This window comes from Solanum lycopersicum, chromosome 11 (assembly GCF_036512215.1).
Source record: "Solanum lycopersicum chromosome 11, SLM_r2.1".
In the NCBI taxonomy this organism is placed as follows: domain Eukaryota; kingdom Viridiplantae; phylum Streptophyta; class Magnoliopsida; order Solanales; family Solanaceae; genus Solanum; species Solanum lycopersicum.
The window spans coordinates 43,789,742-43,814,008 of record NC_090810.1 but is presented as its reverse complement, the minus strand read 5'-3'; the positions used below and the strand labels follow the sequence as shown (position 1 = coordinate 43,814,008).

The 24,267-nt window shown below is 42.0% G+C and overlaps 1 protein-coding gene across 1 annotated transcript; it reads left to right on the top strand.

The window, feature by feature from the left end:
• The first annotated feature begins 23,258 nt into the window (after nt 1-23,258).
• On the top strand, nt 23,259-23,876 carry LOC138339421 (uncharacterized). The gene has a single exon (XM_069291018.1). It carries the CDS (start codon nt 23,259-23,261, stop codon nt 23,874-23,876), a length of 618 nt encoding a protein of 205 aa, XP_069147119.1.
• Nucleotides 23,877-24,267: the final 391 nt, after the last annotated feature.

The window sequence follows — 24,267 nt, the reverse complement described above, 5'->3', positions numbered from 1 at the left end:
ATAAATTTTGGTCTGACAAGAGTTTGTGGTTGCACCAAGGCAACAACCTTTGCGGGTGTCAGGATCATGAACTTTTTTTCTCTTCGATGCTTAATGAGGCCACGGCCTTTTCTAGATCGTCATGCACAATTGAGTTATGACCTTAGTCACACACGAATCATCGTCTAACTCTATCATGTTGATATTGACACCTCTTTGATTCGGCAAAGGGTTGGTGTTGACATTAGGCGCGGCTGCTTGAAGAGAGACCACCTCTTGGTCGATCAGATTTGAATCTTATGCTTGAGGTTATTGCAGTATTCAGTATCATTTCCAACACATTTGGAGTGATACGTACACCTTTGATCGGGCCTGTAGAACTTTGAACTAGTATCACCGGTTTAGACCCCACCGGGTGGATATATTCGGCCGCAGCAAGTCGCTCGTACACTTTGATCCTCTTTCAGCGAGACAGTAAAGTTCCTGGGAGGATTTTTCTGGAATATGGGTTGACGTGGGTCATAACTGCCTTGTTGGGGAGGGAGTACCTGTTGATAACTTCTGGTATTTGGAAAGGGGTCTTGATTTCTTGGGTAGAAATTTGTTTGGTATTTTCGCGATGGAGCTTGGTAATTCGGAGGGGGATGTTGGTATAGTGGAGGTTGGACTTGATACATTGGAGGGAGTGCTCGATAGCTCGACTCTACATTGGCACACTTGGGAACGACATTTTGGTAGTGAGGGGGTGGAATTTGGTAAAGTGGAGGATGATTTTGGTAAATGGGAGGTGGATTTGGATATTTTGGAGGTGGATTTTGGTAGACTAGCATAAGATTTTGGTAGACTTGAGAGGGATTATTTGGATGATTAGCTTGCTTGTAGCAAGCTTGGTAGGAGTTTTTACAAGGTTTAGAATGACCTTGGGAGGATGACGATCATATGAGACAGTAGCAATTTCTTCTCTCTTTTTCTTAACAGTCGCGATGATCTGGACGATGCAGCAACACGAGCTATTTTACCTGTTTTTAAACTGGCCTCGACAGTCTCACCAACCTTGACTATCTCATCAAACTTTTGCTCTAATGAGCAACATATTTCTATCATCATATTCGTGCTCTTGCACCCGCACGAACACTTTAACGGTTTCCTTTTCAGACATGGACATCTCACTCTCGCTGCTTCTTTTCTCCACCTATCGGTAAACTCTCTATAGCTCTCGATTGATTTTTGCTTCATCTTCTCCAAAGAGTATTGATCTGGAACAATTTCTATGTTGAAAATGAATCGATCGATAAAATCTTTGGCCAATGCATTCTAGTTGGGACATTGCCTTGTTTCATACGAGGTGAATGATTCAAGAGTTTCTCCGCATAGGCTTCGGTTGAAGAGCCGCATCAATAGAGATTCATCCCTACCAACACCAATAAGCTAGTCGCAGTAGGCTCTCAAATGAGCCATAGGGTTCGCCGCTCCTTCGGAATTATCAAATTTTGAGATTTTGAACCCTTATGGAAGGTCCAAATTTGGATGAATACATAAATCTTCAAAACTAAGCCCGGTGATATCACGTATGCATTGGAGTTCTTTCATGGCTTTTTTGATCTCTTATTTTAATCCACCTTTGCCTCTTCCTTTGCCCTCCACTCCCTTTCCTGTTTCTTATAATGGTCCAGCTCCGAACCGTTCACATCGTGCTCGGTAGGGACCGGAATTTGGAAAGTGGTTCTTTTAGGGAAGGGTGGAGCTAAAGAGGGACTCTGGGCATTTTGAGCGGTTTGATAATTCTGTGGGTAAGTCTGAGGATTGATATTCATATTTAAGTGGTGGTGGGGTGTTTGGGGATTGAAAGTATTTTGGTTTTGATTTTAAGGTGGTGGAGCGGTATGATGGTGGGTATTTTAAGGATCGGGTGGCATTTGCGGGTGGTTGTTTTGAGGAGGAGGTGGAGTTTGGTAGGATGCAGAAGTATATTAGGGATTTTTGGTAGTCAGATCGATAACCGACGGAGTCTGAGCAGGTATAGATGGATGGTTCTGAGTTGGATCCATATTTGAAGAAGGGAAGTAGATTGGAGGTCTCCCATCAACAGCATTAGAAGCAAAACCTGGTGGAGGCAAATCCTGTCTCCTTTGCATTTCAACTCTTATTTTTACAATTTGCAGCATCAATTGCAAAATCAATTCATTTTGGTCCGTTATGGTGGGTTGAGCTACCACAACGTCGGTGAGACTTATTTCATCGTTATTGTCTCCCATGACTGTCTTTCTTTTGTCTGAGCTTTGTCTAGGGAAGGAATTTGTGGGACCTTTTGATCTGGTGAAATAGGGATGATCTGCCAGCTTTTGATCGACACAGATCAGTTTCAAAGTACTTGAGAAGGAAAAAAACTCAAAGGCAGGTTTGTCACTGTAGATTCAGAATACAAAATGCATAATATCACACAGAGAGCATATAAACACACAAGTTGCTTTGTTTTAGGATATCTTCAACTCACGAATAAGGATGGAAAAATATGTTTTAACAAGAAGGAGTTTGCTTGTTTTAGTTTTGACAATGTCTTAGAAAGGCTACATCACGTTAAGCTAAGATATTTTTGCAGCTGCTCTTTGACGTCTGTTGATCTGGCCTCCGTATCTTCTCGTAACATGAAAGGGGAGAATGAAAATTTTTAAAGATAGGGGTTGGACCCGGGATGGCTATCTATGTATCTCAAAAGGAGAATTTAGGCCCAACGTAGTTCGAGTACAAAAGAAAATATTTTCATTCATCCATTCATTATGATTACAAGAAAACTGAAAAACAACAAAGCTTTAAAGATAAAATGATGACTACATCTTAGTCAATCTTCCTCTCGTTGCAGCATCAGTCACGAGAAATAAACTCGACTCGAATCTTTCCTATGTTGACGAGGGATTCGAGTTCGTAGTGAAAACCAAGACACTTTGAGATGCTATGATCTATAGCATCATGGTAAGCACAAGGTTTGAAGATTTCTCCCCCCAACAGGATCGAGGACTCTGTCATCATCGTTGAGGGAGGTTAAGACCCCATTTTTTACCAAATCCATATATATATGCAACATTGATTCTTTGAACGGTTGAAAAAGTGACAAACAAACTGAGTGCGCTCAAATGGCTCTGACAGATCATAAGCAAGAATGGTATTATGACCCCACATGTGCGAGAATTTCCCAATGTCGATCTGGTGGCATATCCTCATCTTATGTTGCACGCATTCCTCTATGGTGTGTCCTCACTTGTTTAGGTGGAAGTCATATACTTTCAAATAGTTTCCTTCTCGAAAGATTGAGAATGATCCTTCCTGAGATGCCATTCCGAGATGTTCATACAAAAGGGCGCAAGACATAACCCTCGCCCCCACACTACGTGTCTACTTGTAGATCAAAAGAGTGATCAACTTATATACTCCTCTCAGACGACCCAGAAATGGAGGTTTGTAGATGATTTCCTCGTCCGCGTCTTCCCTAGTTGCTCCACGGTGAGTGTCATCTGGACCACCACTAGCCTCTTATTCGAGGATAGAGTATTTCCCACCCATTTTCTGAAGTTTGGTGTTCATGTTATGGTGGAATGCCTTGTTCTTCTCCCTCAATTTGGACATTCGTTCTCTCATGGTGATGAATTCTGCCATTTCCGCCATCAGTTTCTCATCAATTGCCGCATTTCTAGCCAGCATATTTGGTTTCTAAATCTATCTCTGCTTCTCTTGCCTCCGTTTCCTGAATCCTTAGCCGAAGCATATCCAACTTTTTCTTTAGTCCTCTCTCTATGACTCAATGTTTTTCTTCTTCTTCTTTTTTGATATCAGATCCTCATCCAGTGCCGCAGTCGCGGCTTTGTAGACCGATGTGGCAACTTCGATCGTGAGTCCTTCATCTCTAACCTCTTAAATTGCTCGAGTGATTTATTAGATCTTTCTTTGTAACTCTTCTCCAGTGATATCCATCTGGATATTCTTACCCTTATCCATAGCAGTGATTTTTTTTCCTGAGACAGTAGAGTAATGTTGTAGGATTTAGGATATGAGAGGTGTCTTTGAGTGAGAAACTTAAGACTCGGAAAATTTTGGTCGGATATTTTTGTGATAATGACTTGTATATTTTCTGGTAGAGTGGGTTTACAATATTTTCATTCATAGAAACATATCACATAAATAGTTAAAACATATATATTGCGTCCTAAACATGCTTGTGACCCTTTTATGTTAAGGGTAGGCCTAACGAATTGAAGAATGTATATGCTTTTTAAACCCAATTTATTATCCCCAAAATACTTCATTATAACTTCCAAAATGTCTGATAAACATAAAACAAAGAGATAGTTCTGTAAATAAATTACAAAATAAAGTACAAATAAAGAAGTCCACGTAGGGGATGGTGAATAAAATTCAAGCCTCCTCTGATCCTTCATCAAGTCTTATCCTCTTGGTGATGTTGAACTCTTCCCACATAGCATATCTGGTCGCCCATAGATGATCTCTCGCTAATCGAGCTCCTTCTTGATGTCTAAACCCCTCTATCGACTGAATCTGTTGTTCCATGCTATCATCTAACTCTGTCATGCACTCTATGGATCTTCCTAGCTCTTGTTTCAATTGATCTATGACTTTGGCGTCTTCTGAGTGATGACGTTGATGCTCTAATTCATTCTTATAAAACTTCTCTTGAAGTCGGACTGGATATTTGGCTCTAACATCTGCAATAATGTGAGGAACGTTTGGACCAAGCTCAATAGTTCCAGTGAGACTCTTTTTCAACCATTCTTTGTACTCCCTAGAACATTCTAGATGAAACCTATTTGGTACAGGTTCACCCAACACTCTTTGAGATCCCCACATCTTACGTATGTCTTTAGCAAATGCAACTTGTCCATTCTCGTGGTCAGTTGCATATTTCCTCATATCTGCAATCTGGGGCAACTCTTGTTTTCCTCCTAGTTGCCTTAGGACTTGACCGGGAGCATATGGTCTAGTCCTCTTAACCCAGCAAATACCAAGTAAGGGATTTTTTCTGTTTGAACCACCATCTTCTTCTCTCAGCCCTCAAAGCCTCGGATACATAAATCTTTCTCCTCCAGTCTTATTGAAACGATTATGGTACAACCACCAATCATGACCATGTAGATCGTCTGACCACTTTAGGGGATCTAGTTCTTTTGGATTATAATTCTTGATCAAATGTCTCATCATCCACCACTGTAGTATCAAATTACACCCTTGAAAGAAGCGTTCTCCGCTTTGACATTTGTGTAAAATACTATAGATGTCGGCCAAAATCATAGTCCCTAAAGTGTAGTACTTTATTGATGATTTATAGTCCACTCCGTAGAAGATGGCATGAGAGACCATAAAAAAGGTGGGATGAATAGTGTATTTTGGCCCTTGAGGGAAAACTATCGTTCCGAGTAAACATATTGCAAATGCGAGGGGACTTATCGTTTGCCATTTTTCTTTTGAAATTAACTCCTCTTTATATTTCTCATAAGTGATAATATAGTTTTCTGAAAGGTACATTTGGGCTGGGGAGAATGTCCATCCACTCGTTTTTAACCAATGACAGTTTTTCTCTAATTTTGGCGAAATCCCATATTATAGGATATAGGAGATCTGTATTTGGATTTCGTTTCCTTTTGTTGCACATGGATACACTTTTGTAACTCGTGAGGACTTCTACTATTGTTTGCGTCAACTTCACTTCCCTAAATCGAAAGACGATATGCTCGCTATCCCAAAATTTCACCATTGTTTCTAATTAGGCCAGGCCAGACATAACATCTCTAGTAGTGACACGAGGTAACCTATGTGTTTCTGAATGATCATTTTATCGTCATTGTTCATGAAGCTCCACCATACTTTGAGGAAGGGATCAGGGACGGTAACCATTCTTGTTTTAAAAGTTTCGTGTGTCGGATTAACCCTGCAAAAATAGCAGACAAAGATTAGTTAACCCCCACCCCGTAGACAACAAATCATTTTAAAAATACACATACATCCTTCAATTATCACATAAACATTGTTGTCTATTTGGGCCAAGTAGATAAAAGGTGGACTTCTAATGGACCCCACACGCCCTGGATGTTGGATCGTCCTAGTTTAAATGCTTCTACATTCGAGATTTTGGCTCGGTTCTACGCTAGTTGAATAGGAATGACTTTTCAAAAGACTGGGAAACCAAATGGACAATTTGGCCTGGACTCGCGACAACCACTGGACGCATAACGAGCTAATAGATTGCCGCTAACTCCAAAAGAAGGTGAGAATAAAAAAGCCTGGTTGCGGTTTCGCAAACCGTCCTTTAATGTACTATAAAAAATATATCAGAAATATGTCATGATATGCAATGTCATTTTATAATTTAAGCAATTTTATCACATATAAACAATTCAATAATAACCCTTACTCGAAATAGTCAAATTATTTTTGTTAGAACTTAATTATTCCCCAGCGAAGTCGTCATTTCTGTTTTACGAAAATATTTAGTAAAGTAAAAATGACTAAGTTTCGGAAAATCAATTAATCTTATGATTTAAGAAAAATCGACTTTCCAAATAAACAGAGTCGCCACTTGATTTTTTTAGCAAATATCAAGAAAACTTAAAATTATTTTTTCAAAGATTTAAAACAGAAAAAATTAGTTGAAAAGGGTTCAAAGTTCAAATATACATTCCGAGAAGGTGTTAGGCCCTTGGAATGCTCGCTAACTCGCGGTTGACCGGCCATTTGACTAAAATGACCTTCTAAAATTATAAAATTATAACTAAGTAAAATTTTTTTTTACTTGCTTGTTCTTTTTTTTTACTTGCTTGTCTAAAAGCATGTAAAATGATCTCAATGGGTTGTCTCTATCACATAGTAAGAGTCCAATATTTGGATTCCGAAATTCCTCTTATTGAGTCCGTCCCTTTAGTGAAGGAGCTTCTGGAGTTTTTTCCTAATGACCTTCCCGGTATTCCTCCTGATTGGAAATTTATTTTGGTATCGATTTGCTACAGAGAATAAATCTCATTTAAATCCCTCTATATCGGATGGCTCCGGCCTAATCGAAAGAGGTTAAGGCTCAACTCAAGGATTTGCTTGAAAAAGGATATCTAAGTGCTAGTATATCTCCATGGGGTGCTCCGGTGTTAATTGTCAAAAGAAGGATGGGTCTTTGAGAATGTGTATTGACTACCGCAACCTCAACAAGGTAACCATTAAGAATAAGTGCCCTCTCCCTCGGATTGGTGACTTATTTGACCAACTCCAAGGGGCGAGTTACTTTTCAAATATAGACTTGAGGTCGGGGTACCATCAACTCAAGGTGAGAGGGGAGGATGTAACGAAGACGACCTTACGAACTAGGTATGGGCATTATGAGTTCTTGGTCATGTCTTTCGGTCTCACTAATGCTCTGGCGGCATTTATGGACCTAATGGATAGAATATATTGAAATTACTTAGATTCATTTTTCATTGTCTTCATTGACGATATGTTGGTATATTCGAAGAATGAAGATGATCATATGGGTCATTTGAGGGTAGTGTTGCAAACCCTTAAAGAGCATCAATTGTACGCCAAATATAGTAAGTGTGAGTTTTGGTTGATCAGTTACTTTTCTTGGGAATATCATTTCTAGTGAAGGAGTTGAAGTCGACCCAATAAAACAGAATTGGTGAAAAATTGGCCTAGACCATTAACTTCGATAGACAACAACAGTTTCTTGGGTTTAGCTGGTCACTATTGGAGGTTTGTGGATGGTTTTGCATCTATTGCGTCTCCTTTGAGTACTTTGACCCAAAAGAGTAAAAAGTTTGAGTGGTCGGAGGAATGTGAGAAGAGCTTTCAATTGTTGAAAGATAAGCTTACTTCCGCTCCGCTGTTAACCTTACCGGAGGGTACAAAGGATTTTGTGGTATATTGTGAAGCATCCTGAGTGGGTTTGGGGTGTGTGCTTATGCAAAACGGTAAGGTGATAGCTTATGCTGCAAGACAACTAAAGGTACATGAGAAGAATTACCCCACTCATGACCTTGAATTAGCGGCCGTGGTGTTTGATTTGAAAATTTGGAGGTATAGGGTTCATGTGGATGTTTTTACCGATCATAAGAGTCTCCAATATGTGTTTAAACAAAAAGAGTTAAATCTCCGACAAAGAAGGTGGCTTGATTTGTATAAAGATTATGATATGATTGTCCTTTATCACTCCGGCAAGGCTAATGTAATTGCGAATGCCCTAAGTCAGATGACTATGGGTAGTGTATCCCATATTGATGAAGCCAAAAAGGACCTATCGAAGGAATTTCATAGGTTGGCTAGGTTGGGGGTAAGTGATATACCGTGGTTTCACGGTATAATTAATACTTTTTCCTTAAGTTTAGTGTGTCCGAAAGTCTTTTTGTGCTAGTTTTTATATGAGCTTCTCTTTGTTTTGCAGGAAATATGTCCAAAGTGGAATGTGGAGATTTTGAGTGAAGAAATGCAGAAAAGGCCACCTACGGAGTTGATGACGGTCCGTCGTGCTTGTGACAGTCCGTAGGTGGCAGCATAGAGAAGCTGCTGAAGGAAGATGGGGAAGTCTGACTAGGTGTGGGGTTACGTAGCTTGTGACGGTCCGTCGTGGCTATAACGGTCTGTCCTGCAGGTTCATCCTGAAGTTCAGAGAAGTGATCCCAGTACCCAGATTCCAAGAGTTGAAGTATTTTGAAACGAAGACCCTCGACGGACCGTTGTGCCTATGCCGGTCCCTCATACTTGCCGTTGATGGGAATGAAGAGAGCAGCAGAAGAAATTGCTAAGTATGGGACGACGGAGCCCATGACGGTCCGTCATGACCATGACGATCCGTCGTGAGGTCCGTCGACCCAGCCGCGTTTTGGCAGATTTCCAGCAATTCGAATCCTTGTTTATTAGGTTTTTTATTTTTTATAAATAGTTCAAAAAACCTCGTTTTTGAGGTTAGACTCTGCTAGAGTAGACATCATATTATTAGACTCTGTGTATTAGTGTTTGATTTGGAGATTCTTACAAGTGATTTTTGGTGATTAATCAAGCAAACTTTCGGACTTTATTCTTTCTCATTGAAGTAAGTACATGAATTCTTATTTAATATATTTGAATATTGTGTTTATGGTTATGAGTAACTAAACTCCATAACTAGGGTTGTGGGAACCATAGGCAAATAATGAGATAAACCCTAATTAAAAGAACAATTCTAGAATAGTGTCTTGCATGTATTAATAATTCTTTCGTTTAGAAGTCTTTTTAACGGATGGCCAACATTAGAACTCACCTTAATGCTACTTTCCGGACAAAGGACGTAGATAATAGGAAAAGAATTATTAACATAGATTTAGTGTATACTATCTAATACGCTAGTATTGATTGGTACGAGGTAATAACTTAGTCAAATATCGAATACGATGCTTAATATGAGGTAAGGATAAGGGTTAGGATAGCAACACACGTAGCCCGACCAAGGTGCGGAGTGAGATTTTCTAGATGCCGGACCAAGGATTTAGAAATACATAACTTATCACTTTGCATGCAAGATACTAGGAAAGAATTGTTATAGTTAGAGTTATCAATTTATGAACCTGTGGGGAACACGTAAACCCTAGTTACTTTGATTAATTGATTAAAACTCAACATTAAAAGTTGTTAAGTGTCTCTTTCAAGTTCGTTGTTCATTTTCCCTTATTTAGAGATAGAACCCCCCCTTTTTATATTTTTACTTTCCAAGGAAGTTATTGATCAAACGATAGTAATAACAAGTTGAAGTTAGGTCTAGACTATTTTCCTCGAGGGAACAATCCCAACCTCACTAGTTGGGTTATTTACTTGACACGACCGCTTTACTTCTCATTTGAGAAGTAAGTTTGAGTGTATCAAATTTTGGCGCCGTTGCCGGGGATTTTAGCTTCTAAATTTACTTGAACTTATTACTATAGTTTAGTTGATATTTTCTTGATTTCACTATGTTTTATTGTTTTTGATTTCCTTTCAGAACTATCCTCCTTGTATGCCAAATACAAGGAGAGGAAGAGAACCCTTGTTTCCCTTCGATCACGAGCTAGAGCGTACACTGCGCAATATGAATCGAAACTTGGGAATAAATGATGAGGATCCAAACTAGAACATCCCAGATCCAGTGAATATTTATGGTCTGATGTTACCCGACGCTCCGGGTGAACATCAACAGAGGGGACAAAATCCCGTTCCACGGCCCCAAGCATACTACAGAGGGTATGATAACATAGCAGACTCGGATGGGCCACTTGTCTTGCCCCCTCTACCCACAGGCCACACTTTTGTGGTAACTAGTAGCCTGATGCAAATGCTCACTGCCAGAGGTTTGTTTTTAGGGCTACCTTCTGAGGATCCACATGCCCATATAGCTAAGGTAAGGGCAGTGTGTAAAAGTTGTGTGGGGAGGCCTGATTTGGATCTAGATGTAATAGGTCTCAGAGTGTTTCCTCTCTCACTGACGGGAGAGGCTGCTATGTGGTTCACTAAGCTCCCGTACAACTCCATCTTCACTTGGAGTCAACTAAGGGATGTCTTCTTAGCAGGCTACTATCCGGTCTCCAAGAAATTAAACCACAAAGACAGGGTGAACAACTTTGTGGCACTACCAGGAGAGTCAGTTAGTAGTTCTTGGGATAGATTCACCTCATTCTTGAGAAGTGTTCCAAATCACCGTATAGATGATGAGTCACTGAAGGAATACTTCTGTCGGGGACAGGATGATAACAAAAAAGCGGTGTTGGACACTATAGCAGGTGGATCTTATGGAGAATGCCCTTATGCTGAGATTGCTGAGAAATTAGAGAAAATCTCCCGAAACAACAAAGCTTGGAGTACTAGGAAGTCTGATACAACGAGAAACACCTTTGCAGTGCAGTCCACTCACAACCCAGCCACAGATGAGATTCGGGAAAAAATGGCTCAAATGAGAACTGAGCTTGGGTTGGTACTAAAACATGTCACTGGGGGTGCAGAAAAGATTAATGCAGTCAACTACTTGTCTAAACCACCACCTCCAAACGATGAGTGTTATTATGAGGAGGATTCCTATGCAGTAAATGAACAGATGGGGGGTTTCCGACCAAGTGCCCAAGGCTCTAATCTGGAGAATTGGCGCCAAGGTCAAGGGAACCAAGGTCGGAACTATTGTAACTACAATCGTGAGGGTCATTATGTCCGAGATGGAAACTACAATCGCGACAACAACTTCAACAGGGGTAATTATGGTAATAGAAATCACAGAAATGGACCCTATGTTCCTCCTCAAAATCGTGAAGTTACTCCTAGGGATGGTGGAGGTAGTATGTTGCGAGTTGAGGATATGTTGCATAAAATGATGAGGAGGTTTGATGCTAGTGATAAGCACAATAAAGAGTTGAGGAATGATTTAGCGGGTATTGGGCTAAAAGTTGATACACATGCAATATCGATTAAGCAACTTGAGTTACAATTGGTCCAACTATCTGCAACTGTGAACACACGGCAACCGGGCACTCTTCCTAGCAACACTGTCCAAAATCCGAAAAATGATGGACATTGTATGGCAATTACTACTCGCGGTGGCAAGCAAACCATTGACCCACCTATGCTATCTAATGAGAATAGGTTGACAAAATATACTGATAAAGTGGTAAATGTTGATGCTGATTTAGAGGATAACATTGCAAAAGATGTTGAAGTGCCTAAAAAGGTAACTCCTATGCCTAGGTCACCACTCCCATTTCCTCAAAGATTAGTGAAAAAGATCGAGGATGGAAAATTTCAGCGTTTTATAACAATGTTGAAGCAGCTTTCTATCAATGTTTCTTTGGTAGAAGCTTTAGAACAAATGCCCGGTTACGCCAAGTTTATGAAAGATCTGGTCACAAAGAAAAGATCGGTTACTTTTGAGGATGATGATAGAATGCAGCATTGTAGTGCTATTGCTACAACATCTCTGGTCCAAAAGAAAGAAGATCTGGGTGCGTTCACTATTTCTTGTACAATCGGGCTATTACATTTTGCGAAAGCATTATGTGATCTGGGGGCAAGCATAAATCTCATGCCTCTCTCGATTTACAAGAAGTTGGGTTTGGGTGACCCAAAGCCAGTGCAATGCGGCTACTGATGGCTGATCGAACAGTAAAACGGCCCATCGGGATACTTCATGATGTGCTAGTAAAAGTGGAGTCATTCATCTTTCTAGCTAATTTTGTTATTCTTGATTGTGAGGTTGATTTTGAAGTGCCTATTATCCTTGGGAGGCCATTCCTAGCTACGGGAAGAGCCTTAGTAGACATAGAAAAGGGGCAGATGAAATTTCGGTTGAACAATGAGGAAGTGACCTTTAATATTTGTAGGTCCATGAGGCAGAGTGGTGAGCTCCAATTGGTATCTGCTATATCCTACAACATGGGTGAGACATCTGAGACACAAATAGAAGAATGCCTAGGTGTCGAAGCACTAGCGGCAGTGATAATGAACTTTGATAGCGATTGCATTGAAGAATATGAGTCATTAGTCGCGGCTCTTGACCAAGGCAATGTTCGGTTTAAACCGAAGAAATTTGAACTTGATATGAAAAATCGCGAGTCCCCAACCGCGAAACCATCAATAGAGGAGGCTCCAAAAGTTGAATTAAAAGCTCTCCCACCTCATCTTAGGTATGAATTCTTAGGAAATGGTGACACTTTGCCGGTAATCATTCCATCAGACCTGGATGAACAACAGGTTCTGAGTTTGGTGAAGGTACTAAAAAGGTTCAAAAGAGCTATTGGGTGGACCATTGCGGACATTATTGGGATCCATCCTGGTATTTGCTCTCATAAAATCCAACTCATGCCTGATCATAAGCCGAGCACCAGAGACGCTTGAATCCTCCTATGCAAGAGGTTGTGAAGAAGGAAATCATCAAGTGCTTGGATGCTGGAGTAATCTATCCAATCGTCGATAGTAGTTGGGTATGCTCGGTTCAGTGTGTACCTAAGATAGGGGGAATGACTGTGGTCCTCAACGAAAAGAATGAACTTGTTCCAATGAGACCGGTTACTGGATGGACGGTGTGTATGGATTACCGTAAACTGAACTCATGGACTGAAAAAGACCATTTTCCTATGCCCTTCATGGATCAGATGTCGGATAGACTTGCCGAAAAAGGGTGGTATTGTTTTCTTGATTGGTACTCGGGGTATAATCAGATTTCTATTGCACCAAAAGATCAAGAGAAAACCACTTTCACTTGTCCATATGGGACCTTTACGTTTAGAAGAATGTCGTTTGGGTTGTGCAATGCAGCTGCAACCTTTCAGAGATGTATGATGCCAATATTTTATGACATGGTGGAGGATACTATAGAAGTTTTTATGGATGATTTTTCTATGGTTGGTGATTCATTCGAGCGGTGTTTGGCAAATTTATCTGAGGTTCTTAAGAGATGTGAAGACTGCAATTTGGTACTAAACTGGGAAAAGTGTCATTTCATGGTGAAAGAGGGTATTGTGTTGGGTCATCACATTTCAGAAAAAGGGCATAGAGGTTGATTGAGCTAAAGTTGAGGTAATAGAGAGACTTCCCCCGCCGATCTCTGTGAAAGGTGTGAGAAGCTTTCTTGGGCATGCAGGTTTTTACCGGAGATTCATCAAAGAATTTTCAAAGATTGCACACCCATTGTGTAAATTGCTAGAGAAAGAATGTAAATTTTGTTTTGATGAATCCTGTCTTAAAGCATTCGGTGAGCTAAAAGAAAAGTTAGTGTCTACGCCTATCATTATTTCTCCGTATTGGAACAGTCCATTTGAGGTAATGTGCGATGCTAGTGGGATGGCTCTTGGTGTAGTATTGGGACAGAGAAGAAACAAAATCCTTCACCCAATTTACTATGCTAGTAAAGCCCTAAATGAAGCTCAGAAGAACTACACAGTGACTGAGCAACAACTCCTTGCAGTAGTCTTTGCTTTTGAGAAATTTCGCTCCTATTTGCTAGGTACTAGAGTTATAGTGCATACTGAAAATTCAGCATTGAGATATTTGATGGCGAAGAAGGATGCGAAACCTAGGCTGATTCGTTGGGTATTACTGCTGCAAGAATTTGACTTTGAAGTGCTGGATAGAAAAGGAACTGAAAATCAAGTTGTTGATCACTTGTCTCATCTAGAGGATGAAGCTATGAGAGAGTTAGGGGATAAGACTGACATTGATGATACTTTCCCCGATGAACATGTATTGGCCGCTTCACAAGACTTGATTCCATGGTTCGCAGATTTTGCGAACTATCTGGCTAGTGATATTGTTCCATCAGACTTGTCCTTTCATCAAAGGAAAAAGTTCATGTACGATGTGAAGAAGTTCTTTTGGGAAGAACCATACTTGTATAGAAGTTGTGCCGACGGGCTTATTCGGTGTTGTGTGTCAGAATGTGAAATGTTGAGTGTGTTGGAGGCATGCCATTCTTCACCTGTTGGCGGACATCACAGTGGTATCCGAACCGCTCACAAGATATTACAATGTCGTTACTATTGGCCAACTCTTCATCAAGATGATCATGGGTTTGCTAAAGCATGTGACAAATGTCAACGAGATGGTGGTATTTCAAGAAAGCAAGAGCTCCCTCTAAACCCCATTCTTGTGATTGAGTTATTTGATGTTTGGGGTATTGACTTTATGGGCCCTTTCGTGAGTTCTCATGGAATGAAGTACATTATAGTAGCAGTCGATTATGTATCTAAATGGGTCGAAGCCATAGCCCTCGCAAACAATGAAGGGAAGAGTGTCACTGCATTCTTGAAAAAGAATATATTCTCTCGTTTTGGCACCCCAAGGGCCATTATTAGTGATGGGGGCTCCCACTTCTGCAGCAGATTGTTCAAGGGGTTATTGGAAAAATACGGGGTTCGCCATAATGTGGCCACTCCTTACCACCCTCAAACTAGTGGGCAAGTTGAAGTGTCGAATCGGGAAATAAAACAGATATTGTCAAAAACAGTGAATGCTAGTAGAACGGATTGGTCAAGGAGGCTTGATGATGCTCTTTGGGCCTACCGACAGCATATAAGACTCCCATAGGTATGTCTCCATACCAACTTGTATATGGGAAAGCTTGTCATCTTCTGGTTGAGTTAGAGCATAAAGCCATGTGGGCTATGAAGAAGTTAAAAATGGATTGGATTGAAGCTGCAGAGCAACGGTTAAATGGGTTGAATGAACTCGATGAATTTCGCCTAAAAGCCTATGAGAGCTCAGCACTATACAAAGAGAATATGAAGAAGTACCATGACAACAAAATTGAAAAGCGAGAATTTATGGTCGGGGATTTGGTGCTTTTATTCAATTCCAGGTTGCACTTGTTTCTGGGCAAGCTCAAGTCCAAATGGACTGGTCCTTACTAGGTTACCCAACTATTCCCTCATGGAGCCGTTGAGTTGGAAACTAAGGAGGGTGAGTGGTTCAAGGTGAATGGACAGCGCATAAAAATCTATTTCGGGTCGACAAATGAAGTGATAGAGGCATACCATCTCGATGAAGTCTGAGTAATCGAGTGTCCCCAGTCGTGCCGCGACATTAAATCAGGCGCTTGTTAGGAGGCAACCCAATACTTATCGTCTTTTTAGTAATGGTAGCATTTTTCTAGTAATGGGTTTTAAATTTGCAGGCACATCACCAGGGAATTCTGCAGAAAATTACTCTGCAGCAGTCACTAACGGACACATCGACGGACCGTTGCACCTGTGACAGACCATCGTATACATCCGTCGTACCAGGTACATTTTTCTGTTGTTTTGAAACTAGGGCATGCACGACGGAACCAACAACGGGTTGTCACAACTGCGACGGACCGTCGTCGGGGAACCGTCGCGTGATTAATGAGGTCTACCCGACCCGACCCGGCTGGACCCTTTTTCCAAAATCATACCGTTTAAACTCCCCACCCCTCCATATTTCACCCCATTACTCTCTTATTTCTCCAATTACTCTCTCTTTTCAACTTCCCCATTCCCTCCCACCATCATTGCCCTCTCACAATTCTCCAAAGCCCTAAAGTGTTATCTACTAGTGGAAACTGTTGCTGTGAGTGTCTACGTTGCCACCGAGTACTTTTGCATCTTTTTTTCTCCATTTCTAAGGTAAGTGTCTCTTATTTATGCTCATTTATCTTGCATTTTTGTTACTAGTTAGCATTAAGCTTAGTTCCTCATAGTATTTTGTTTACTTTATACGATTCTGCCTTACCTAGGTTACAAATGCTCAAAATTACCATGTTTACCACCCTAGACATAGGTGCTTTTGCATTGCTAGTTTCCCAGGTAGTTGGGGTAGACACATGTAGGTCCAAAACACTGAAAGGTTGATGTGGGTTCATCGGGGTTGCTTAGGGTACATATAGTTCTGTCTTTGTCATTCAGAACGAGACCCCGATGACGGACCGTCGTAGGGTCCGTTGCACAAGCCCTAGAACCCCTGTCCTACTGGACACATGTGATGGATCGTCTTCCTCGCGACTGTCCATCCTGCATAACCGTCATGCTAGACAGTGACCCTCTTTCAGGGTTCTTTTTTTTTTCAAGAGTCCTTCAACGAACACTTGTGACGGACCGTTGTACCCACGACAGACCGTCCTGCATGACCGTCATAACAGTCAGAGACCCCTCTCCTAAGGGTCTCCATTTTTTTTCCCAAGTGTCCTACGAAGGACATCTACAACGGAACATCGTAACTGTGACGGTCCGTCCTGCACACACCGTCATGCTAGTCAGAGACCCTCTTTCACAGTTCTCTCATTTTTTTTCCAAGAGTCCTTCAACGGACACTGTGACGGACCGTCGTACCCACGACGTTCCGTCCTGCATGACCGTCATAACAGTCAGAGACCCCTCTCCTAAGGGTCTCAATTTTTTTTCCCCAAGTGTCCTACGACGGACATCTACAACGGACTGTCGTAACTGTGACGGTCCGTCCTGCACATATCGTCATGCTAATCAGAGACCCTCTTTCAGGGTTCTCTATTTATACAGAGTCCAAGTACACCACGGCGGTCCGTCATAGTCACGACGAGCCGTCACCAGGCCCGTCGTGTGTCACTGTTTGTACAGCATTTACATATTATTTTCACTGTTTTATATCGTATGGTTTGGCTTGTCTAGTTTGCCACTACTCGTACTAATAGTGATCCTTTGCAGGTACTACCTAGTATTGCACCCAAGCAAGACTGAACCTACGCACGCGGGCGATCAAAGTCTGTTGCCCCGACTGCATGCTTGATCTTCGTCTCTGATGATGAACGGGACCCTGAGTATGTGCCCCCAGGCACTTCCGCACCTTCTCGTGCTGCACGTGCTCCCAGAGCCACACCCACGACGGTGGCGGCCGGCGTAGTCACTGCCTCCCAGTCTAATGAGGAGCACACACTGACCAGCACACCCTATGGGTCAGCCACAAATGAGGAAGGAGCGTCTGGCTCCTTAGGAGTATCATGGTCCGAGGAAGCTTCAGGCTTTGCTGAGGTTCCCGCACCCGCCACTGCTGCAGCGTCGGCCTCATCTGATGAGGCTGACAGTTCAGACTCTACATCTGGCGCACCAGCTCAGGTCCCCACCCCAACTTCTGACCAGCCAAACCGGTGGTGTGTCGACGGCCAGTTTCAAGTTTACTCCGACGCCAAGTTCCTGACTGATAAAGGAGTAATGACTCAGACACTCACCTTGGAGCGGCGGGTACTTACAGGGAGTCTCCCAACGATGCCGGAGATCCACAATCTCTTCACCAGGCATCGCTTAGATTGGACAGCACGTCCATTGGGACGATACACCGAGGAAATGGTCCGAGATTTCTATGCATCCTACGTAGCGACTCTCCAATCACAGATCGATAGGTGGGCTGCTCCCGCTAAACAGGACCCACTGGAGCAGGTTCGAGTCCGGGGCGTGCAGGTCGACATTTCCCTGCCAGCCATCCGCTGGTTTCTATACGGTGAGAGTGTCGATGCTAATCGGACCCCCGTCACTGCCGAGTTTGACTACCGTTGGCAGATAGTAAAGGATGGATAGTTCTTGCGCGAGCCAGCACTGAAAGAGACCACCAAGAGGTGGATGGCCCAGCACCTGTCAGTAGATGGAGAGGGTGCCGAGTGGATCACTGAGCCGAAGGGGTCCATCAAGAAGGCCAACCTCACGTTCATAGCAAAGTTCTTATAGCTGCTCGTCCGTCACTGCCTTTCCCCTACAGCTGCTGATAACATCGTTACCTGGGATCGAGTAGTGTTGATGGAGGCGATGGTAGCCGGATTAGAGGTGGACTTCGCATGGCTTCTCTTGGCAGTCATGCACGAGAGGGCATTCAAGGTCCATACTACCTACCCCTTCCCGTGTATGATCTTTGCCCTTTGCAGGTCCGCAGGTGTGCCCATATGGCACGTAGATCAGCTGAAGACCCCGCAGGGCATGGTTGACGTCGGCCTCATCAGAGACGAGGCCAATGAGTTGGCTCCATGCAGAGGGCCTCGTCCAGAGCTGCCCCTACTTGCTGATGATCTTGCGGATACGGTAGCCCAGGCCCGCACAGCTACACAAGCGTCCACTGACACTACCCCGGTTGAGTCTATCCCGGGTAGTAGCACAGCGCCGAGCTCCTCTCGCACAGCCCCTCTACCGGTACTGGTCCCGCTTGCTAGGGTCCAAAAACTAGAGGCACAAATGGCCACTCTTCTGCATCATATCCAGCCGTGGATGTAGAAGTCGATTACTAAGTCCGAAGCGCGTTTAGAGAGGAAGATGCAGCAGTTTACAGAGCAGAAGATTGCTGAGGTCAACCAGCCTGGACGCCTTTGAGTTGAGAGTGTTAGCCCGACCAGCCCCTCCGGTGGATGTGTCGACTCTTCAGGCTGCAGTCGATAGTCTTCGTGCAAACATCAACACGATCCTAGAGGCGAGGGTGCCGGAGTCTGAGGCCCCTTCTGTCGAGCCTGCTGAGGACACTGTGCTAGCGTCCTTGTTTACTACTTTAGAAATTCCACCTCCCCCTCGAGAGAGTGCCAAGAGGCGTAGGGGTCGAGCAACGGATGAGGCGCGAGCAAGGAAGAAAGAACGCCGAGAGATTGAGGCTGCGAGGAGAGCCTCACTTGCTGAGGAGGAGGCGCAATAGATTAGAACATCACAGTTAGCGGCTGGGGCGTCTAGCTCCCGCACTGTAGCGACAGCAGGAGACACTACTGATGGTGCGGTTGTTGCTGAGGACACCACTGAGGGTGTCCAGATTGCAGGGGACGTGGGTTCCGGGGAACCGGACCCACCATCTTGCTGATCGACGGCGCTTTGCGCCATAGGTTTGCTTCACCTACCACTCTAATATTTAGATTTCTTTATGCATTGGGGACAATTGCATGCTTTTTTGTTGGGGGTGGGGTAAATGGAAACTAAGTGTTAGGGTGAAGTCTGAGTATCCCAACTCACTATCCTCTTTTGGGGTTTTCTTGCCTGTGTTCTTTTTCCCCAAAAGACTGATTACTTTTTCTGTTGAACCGGCATGTTTATATCTTTTTTACATAGTTTAACTCTGAAGCATGATGGCTAAAATGATATCGTGAGAAAACTGGGAAATGTTGCATGACTAGGCATAGTAACTGATAATTGTGTGGCTCTAAGCATGAAATAGAATTACACCATTGCATTACCCTAAGTCTTCAATTCGAACTAGGTATCTAATAATCTGGTATAGCGATGAGATGTCAAGTGAGTGTGAGGAAATTTGAATAGTCCACTATTGGTACTGAGCTAGAACTTGCCTGGTTAGTCCTGCTAGAAGTAAGCTGTAAAAGACAATTAGGAAAGGACCATAGGCCCTTATTCAAGATAGCCCATTTCTAGCCTAAATAAAAGAAACCAAATGAAAGTTATCCTTCTTTGATCCAAATAATCTGAGCTTAAAACTAGACCTTTCTTTTTCACCCCAACTCATCTTTTCTGGGAACAATATGTTGGCCCTGGTCCCTCCTTGGACATGTGCACCTCAGCTTATGCCAAAAGCATAAGTTGACGGTGGCTAATGCATAAACAACCTTCGTTATGGCCCTGACCCGACTTTGGGTATTGTGTACCTTGACTCATGGCAAAGCCATGAGTTGAGGGTGGCTGTTTTGAGGAATGCTCTGGAAAGTGGGGTTGAAAGAACAAAAAGAGAGAAAGAACAAGAGTAAAGTGACTCAAGAACTCGTTGAAAAAAAATTAATAAAAAAAGAGAAAAAAAGGAAAAGAGTCACTTACACAAATGAAGAAAGAAGGGAAAATAGCAAGGTGAAAGAATGGGAGAAACTGGGCGAGATAAAGTGATAGAAAGTGGAAGGTTTAGCCGATACGTCAAGGAGGGAAAAAAGTCACTAAAGTATACCTAAATATACCCTACCTGACTCTGAGCCTGTGTTACAAGCTAAGAAAGTCCTATCATGATCCTAAGGGTTATATAGCGAACTTAAGGCACTGAAAATAAGGGCAAGCTTATGGCAATAGGTATGAATGAGTGTGACTTTGTTCTGAGAGCGAGTGTTGAAAAGTAATCATTATACTCAAACTGAAATCATTGTGTGAAAAATGAGGATTTTGTTTTGAAGTGAGGACACTAGTTGCAATACCGGAATTGTTAGCACCTCGGTGAGAAATTGAAGAGGATAGGTGTTAGTGCATGGTGAGTCTGTGTCATGTTCGAATCCCACAAAATTCAAGCCTAATAGTGATAGCATGCATAGATTTGATGAGATTAATCGGGATTGATAGCCAAATGATTGCAAAGGATAAAACATGAATACTATTGTACAAAGATTGTGTAGTGAGTCATAGTGCGTCGCTTGAGGACAAACAACAAATTTAAGTTGAGGGTGTTGATATACCGTGGTTTCACGGTATAATTAATACTTTTTCCTTAAGTTTAGTGAGTCCGAAAGTCTTTTTGTGCTAGTTTTTATATGAGTTTCTCTTTGTTTTGAAGGAAATCTGTCCAAAGTGGAATGCGGAGATTTTGAGTGAAGAAATGCAGAAAAGGCCACCTACGGAGTTGATGACGGTCCGTCGTGCTTGTGACAGTCCGTAGGTGGCAGCGTAGAGAAGCTGCTGAAGGAAGATGGGGAAGTCTGACCAGGTGTTGGGTTACGTAGCTTGTGACGGTCCGTCGTGGCTATGACGGTCCGTCCTGCAGGTTCGTCATGAAGTTCAGAGAAGTGATCCCAGTACCAAGATTCCAAGAGTTGAAGTATTTTGAAACGAAGACCCTCAACGGACCGTTGTGCCTATGACGGTCCGTCATACTTGCCGTTGAGGGGAATGAAGAGAGCAGCAGAAGAAACTGCTAAGTATGGGATGACGGAGCCCATGACGGTCCGTCGTGACCATGACGATCCGTCGCGAGGTCCGTCGACCCAGCCGCGTTTTGGCAGATTTTCAGCAATTAGAATCCTTGTTTAATTAGGTTTTTTATTTTTTATAAATAGTTCAAAAAACCTCGTTTTTGAGGTTAGACTCTGCTAGATTAGACATCATATTATTAGACTCTGTGTATTAGTGTTTGATTTGGAGATTCTTACAAGTGATTTTTGGTGATTAATCAACCAAACTTTCGGACTTTATTCTTTCTCATTGAAGTAAGTACATGAATTCTTATTTAATATATTTGAATATTGTATTTATGGCTATGAGTAACTAAACTCCGTAACTAGTGTTGTGGGAACCATAGGCAAATAATGAGATAAACCCTAATTAAAAGAACAATTCTAGAATAGTGTCTTGCATGTATTAATAATTCTTTCGTTTAGAAGTCTTTTTAACGGATGGCCAACGTTAGAACTCGCATTAATGCTACTTGTCGGACCAAGGAGGTAGATAATAGGAAAAGAATTATTAACATAGATTTAGTGTATACTATCTAATAGGCTAGTATTGATTGGTACGAGGTAATAACGTAGTCAAATATCGAATGCGATGCTTAATATGAGGTAAGGATAAGCGTTAGGATAGCAACACACTTAGCCGGACCAAGGTGCGGAGTGAGATTTTCTAGATGCCGGACCAAGGATTTAGAAATACATAACTTATCACTTTGCATGCAAGATGCTAGGAAAGAATTGTTATAGTTAGAGTTATCAATTTATGAACCTGTGGGGAACACGTAAACTCTAGTTACTTTGATTAATTGATTAAAACCCAACATTAAAAGCTGTTAAGTGTCTCTTTCAAGTTCGTTGTTCATTTTCCCTTATTTAGAGATAGAACCCCCCCTTTTTATATTTTTACTTTCCAAGGAAGTTATTGGCCAAACGATAGTAATAACAAGTTGAAGTTAAGTCTAGACTATTTTCCTCGTGGGAACGATCCCAACCTCACTAGTTGGGTTATTTACTTGACATGACCGCTTTGCTTCTTATTTGAGAAGTAAGTTTGAGCGTATCAGTGAGTGGAGAGTGCTTCGGATGAGGGTGTCGTAGTTCATCCTAACTCTGAATCATCGTTAGTGGTTGAGGTGAAGTCCAAACAACACCTTGACCTAGCCTTGATGGAGTTGAAAGGATCAGTTCTTGGAAAGATGAACGAATCATTCACCCTAAAGAGGGATGGTGTGTTAAAGTATTAAGGTAGATTATGTGGTTCTTATGTAGATGGCTTGAGGGTTCAGATATTAGAAGAAGCACATGGATCCCGCTACTTAATTCATCCAGGGTCGACAAAAATGTACCATGACCCAATGGAAATATATTGGTGGGAAGGTCTAAAAAGGGACATAGCGGAATTTGTCGCTAAGTGTCCGAATTGAAACCAAGTAAAGGTCGAACACCTAAAGTCGGGTGGCTTACTACAAGAGATCCAAATTCCAACTTGGAAGTGGGAAGACATCAATATGGACTTAGTAGTAGGTTTACCCCGGACCCAAAAGTCCTATGATTCCATATGGGTGGTTGTGGATTTATTAACTAAATCCGCTCGCTTTATCCCCGTCAAGTCTTCATATTCGGCGGAGGATTATGCAAGAATCTTCTTAGATGAGATTGTGTGTCTCCATGGCATTTCATTATCCATCATATCAGATCGGGCTCACAATTCACATCTAGATTTTAGAAGTCATTCCACAAAAGGGTTAAGTACTATGGTGAAGTTGAGCACCGCTTTTCAACCCCAAATGGATGGTCAAGCGGAGTGTACAATACAAACCCTTGAAGATATGCTTAGAGCTTACATTATTGATTTTAAAGGGAATTGGGACAAGCATTTACCTTTATTTGAGTTTTCCTACAACAACAGTTATCTATTTCCATGGCTCCCTGTGAAGCCTTGTATGGTAGGAGGTGTAGGTCTCCAATTGGATGGTTTGATGTGGGTGAGCCATCACTTCTTGGTCCTTATTTGATTTACAAGACTTTGGAAAATGTTCATATCATAAGGAACCGGTTAGAAATGGCATATAGTCGGCAAAAGACTTATGTCGATAATAGGAGAAAGGATATGGAGTTTTTAGAAGGTGATAAGGTGTATTTAAAAATTTCACCAATGAAAAGGGTGGTTAGGTTTGTCAAGGAAGGGAAATTGAGTCCTCGTTATGTGGGTCCCTATGAAATATTGAAAAGGGTTGGTAAGGTTGCCTATGAATTGAAACTTCCTAATGAATTTGCTTCGGTTCATCCGGTTTTCCATGTTTCTATGTTGAAAAAGTGTATCGGTGATCCCGAGTCCATTATTCCTATTGTGGGTGTTAGTGTCAAGGATAACCTCTTTCATGAGGAAGTTTCTATTCAAATTCTTGATAGGCAAATCAAGAAGTTGAGGAATAAAGAGGTGGTTTCCGTAAAAGTGTTATGGAAAAATCAATTAGCTGAGGGTGCTACATGGGAGGCCGAGGCCGATATGAAATCCCTTTATGCTCATCTTTTTTAGAATTGAGATTGCCCATTCTTTTTAATTATATAATTATGACAAAAAATTGTGTTTCTTGATTTTTGGGTGAAATGTTGCAAAAATGACTTTTTTTTGAAAAAAAACTCACAGTAAGTTTTACAGTAAAGTCATTGTAGTATTGCTTAAAAGAACTTAAAATTTTGTTTTTTTCTTACTTTGAGTTATGTTGTGCATTTTGATATGGTGAATCTTCGTGAAATGATAGGTAGCATGTTGTTAAGGTTGAACTTTGTGCTAATTGACTCATATGATGTATGTTGAGCTTATAAGTGTTGTGAGTCGTAGGTGTGGTAAAATGAGTTTTGATATTTGCTATGTTGAAGTGATATGATTTATGTTAAATTTGATACTCTTGATTGGTTGGGCTGCT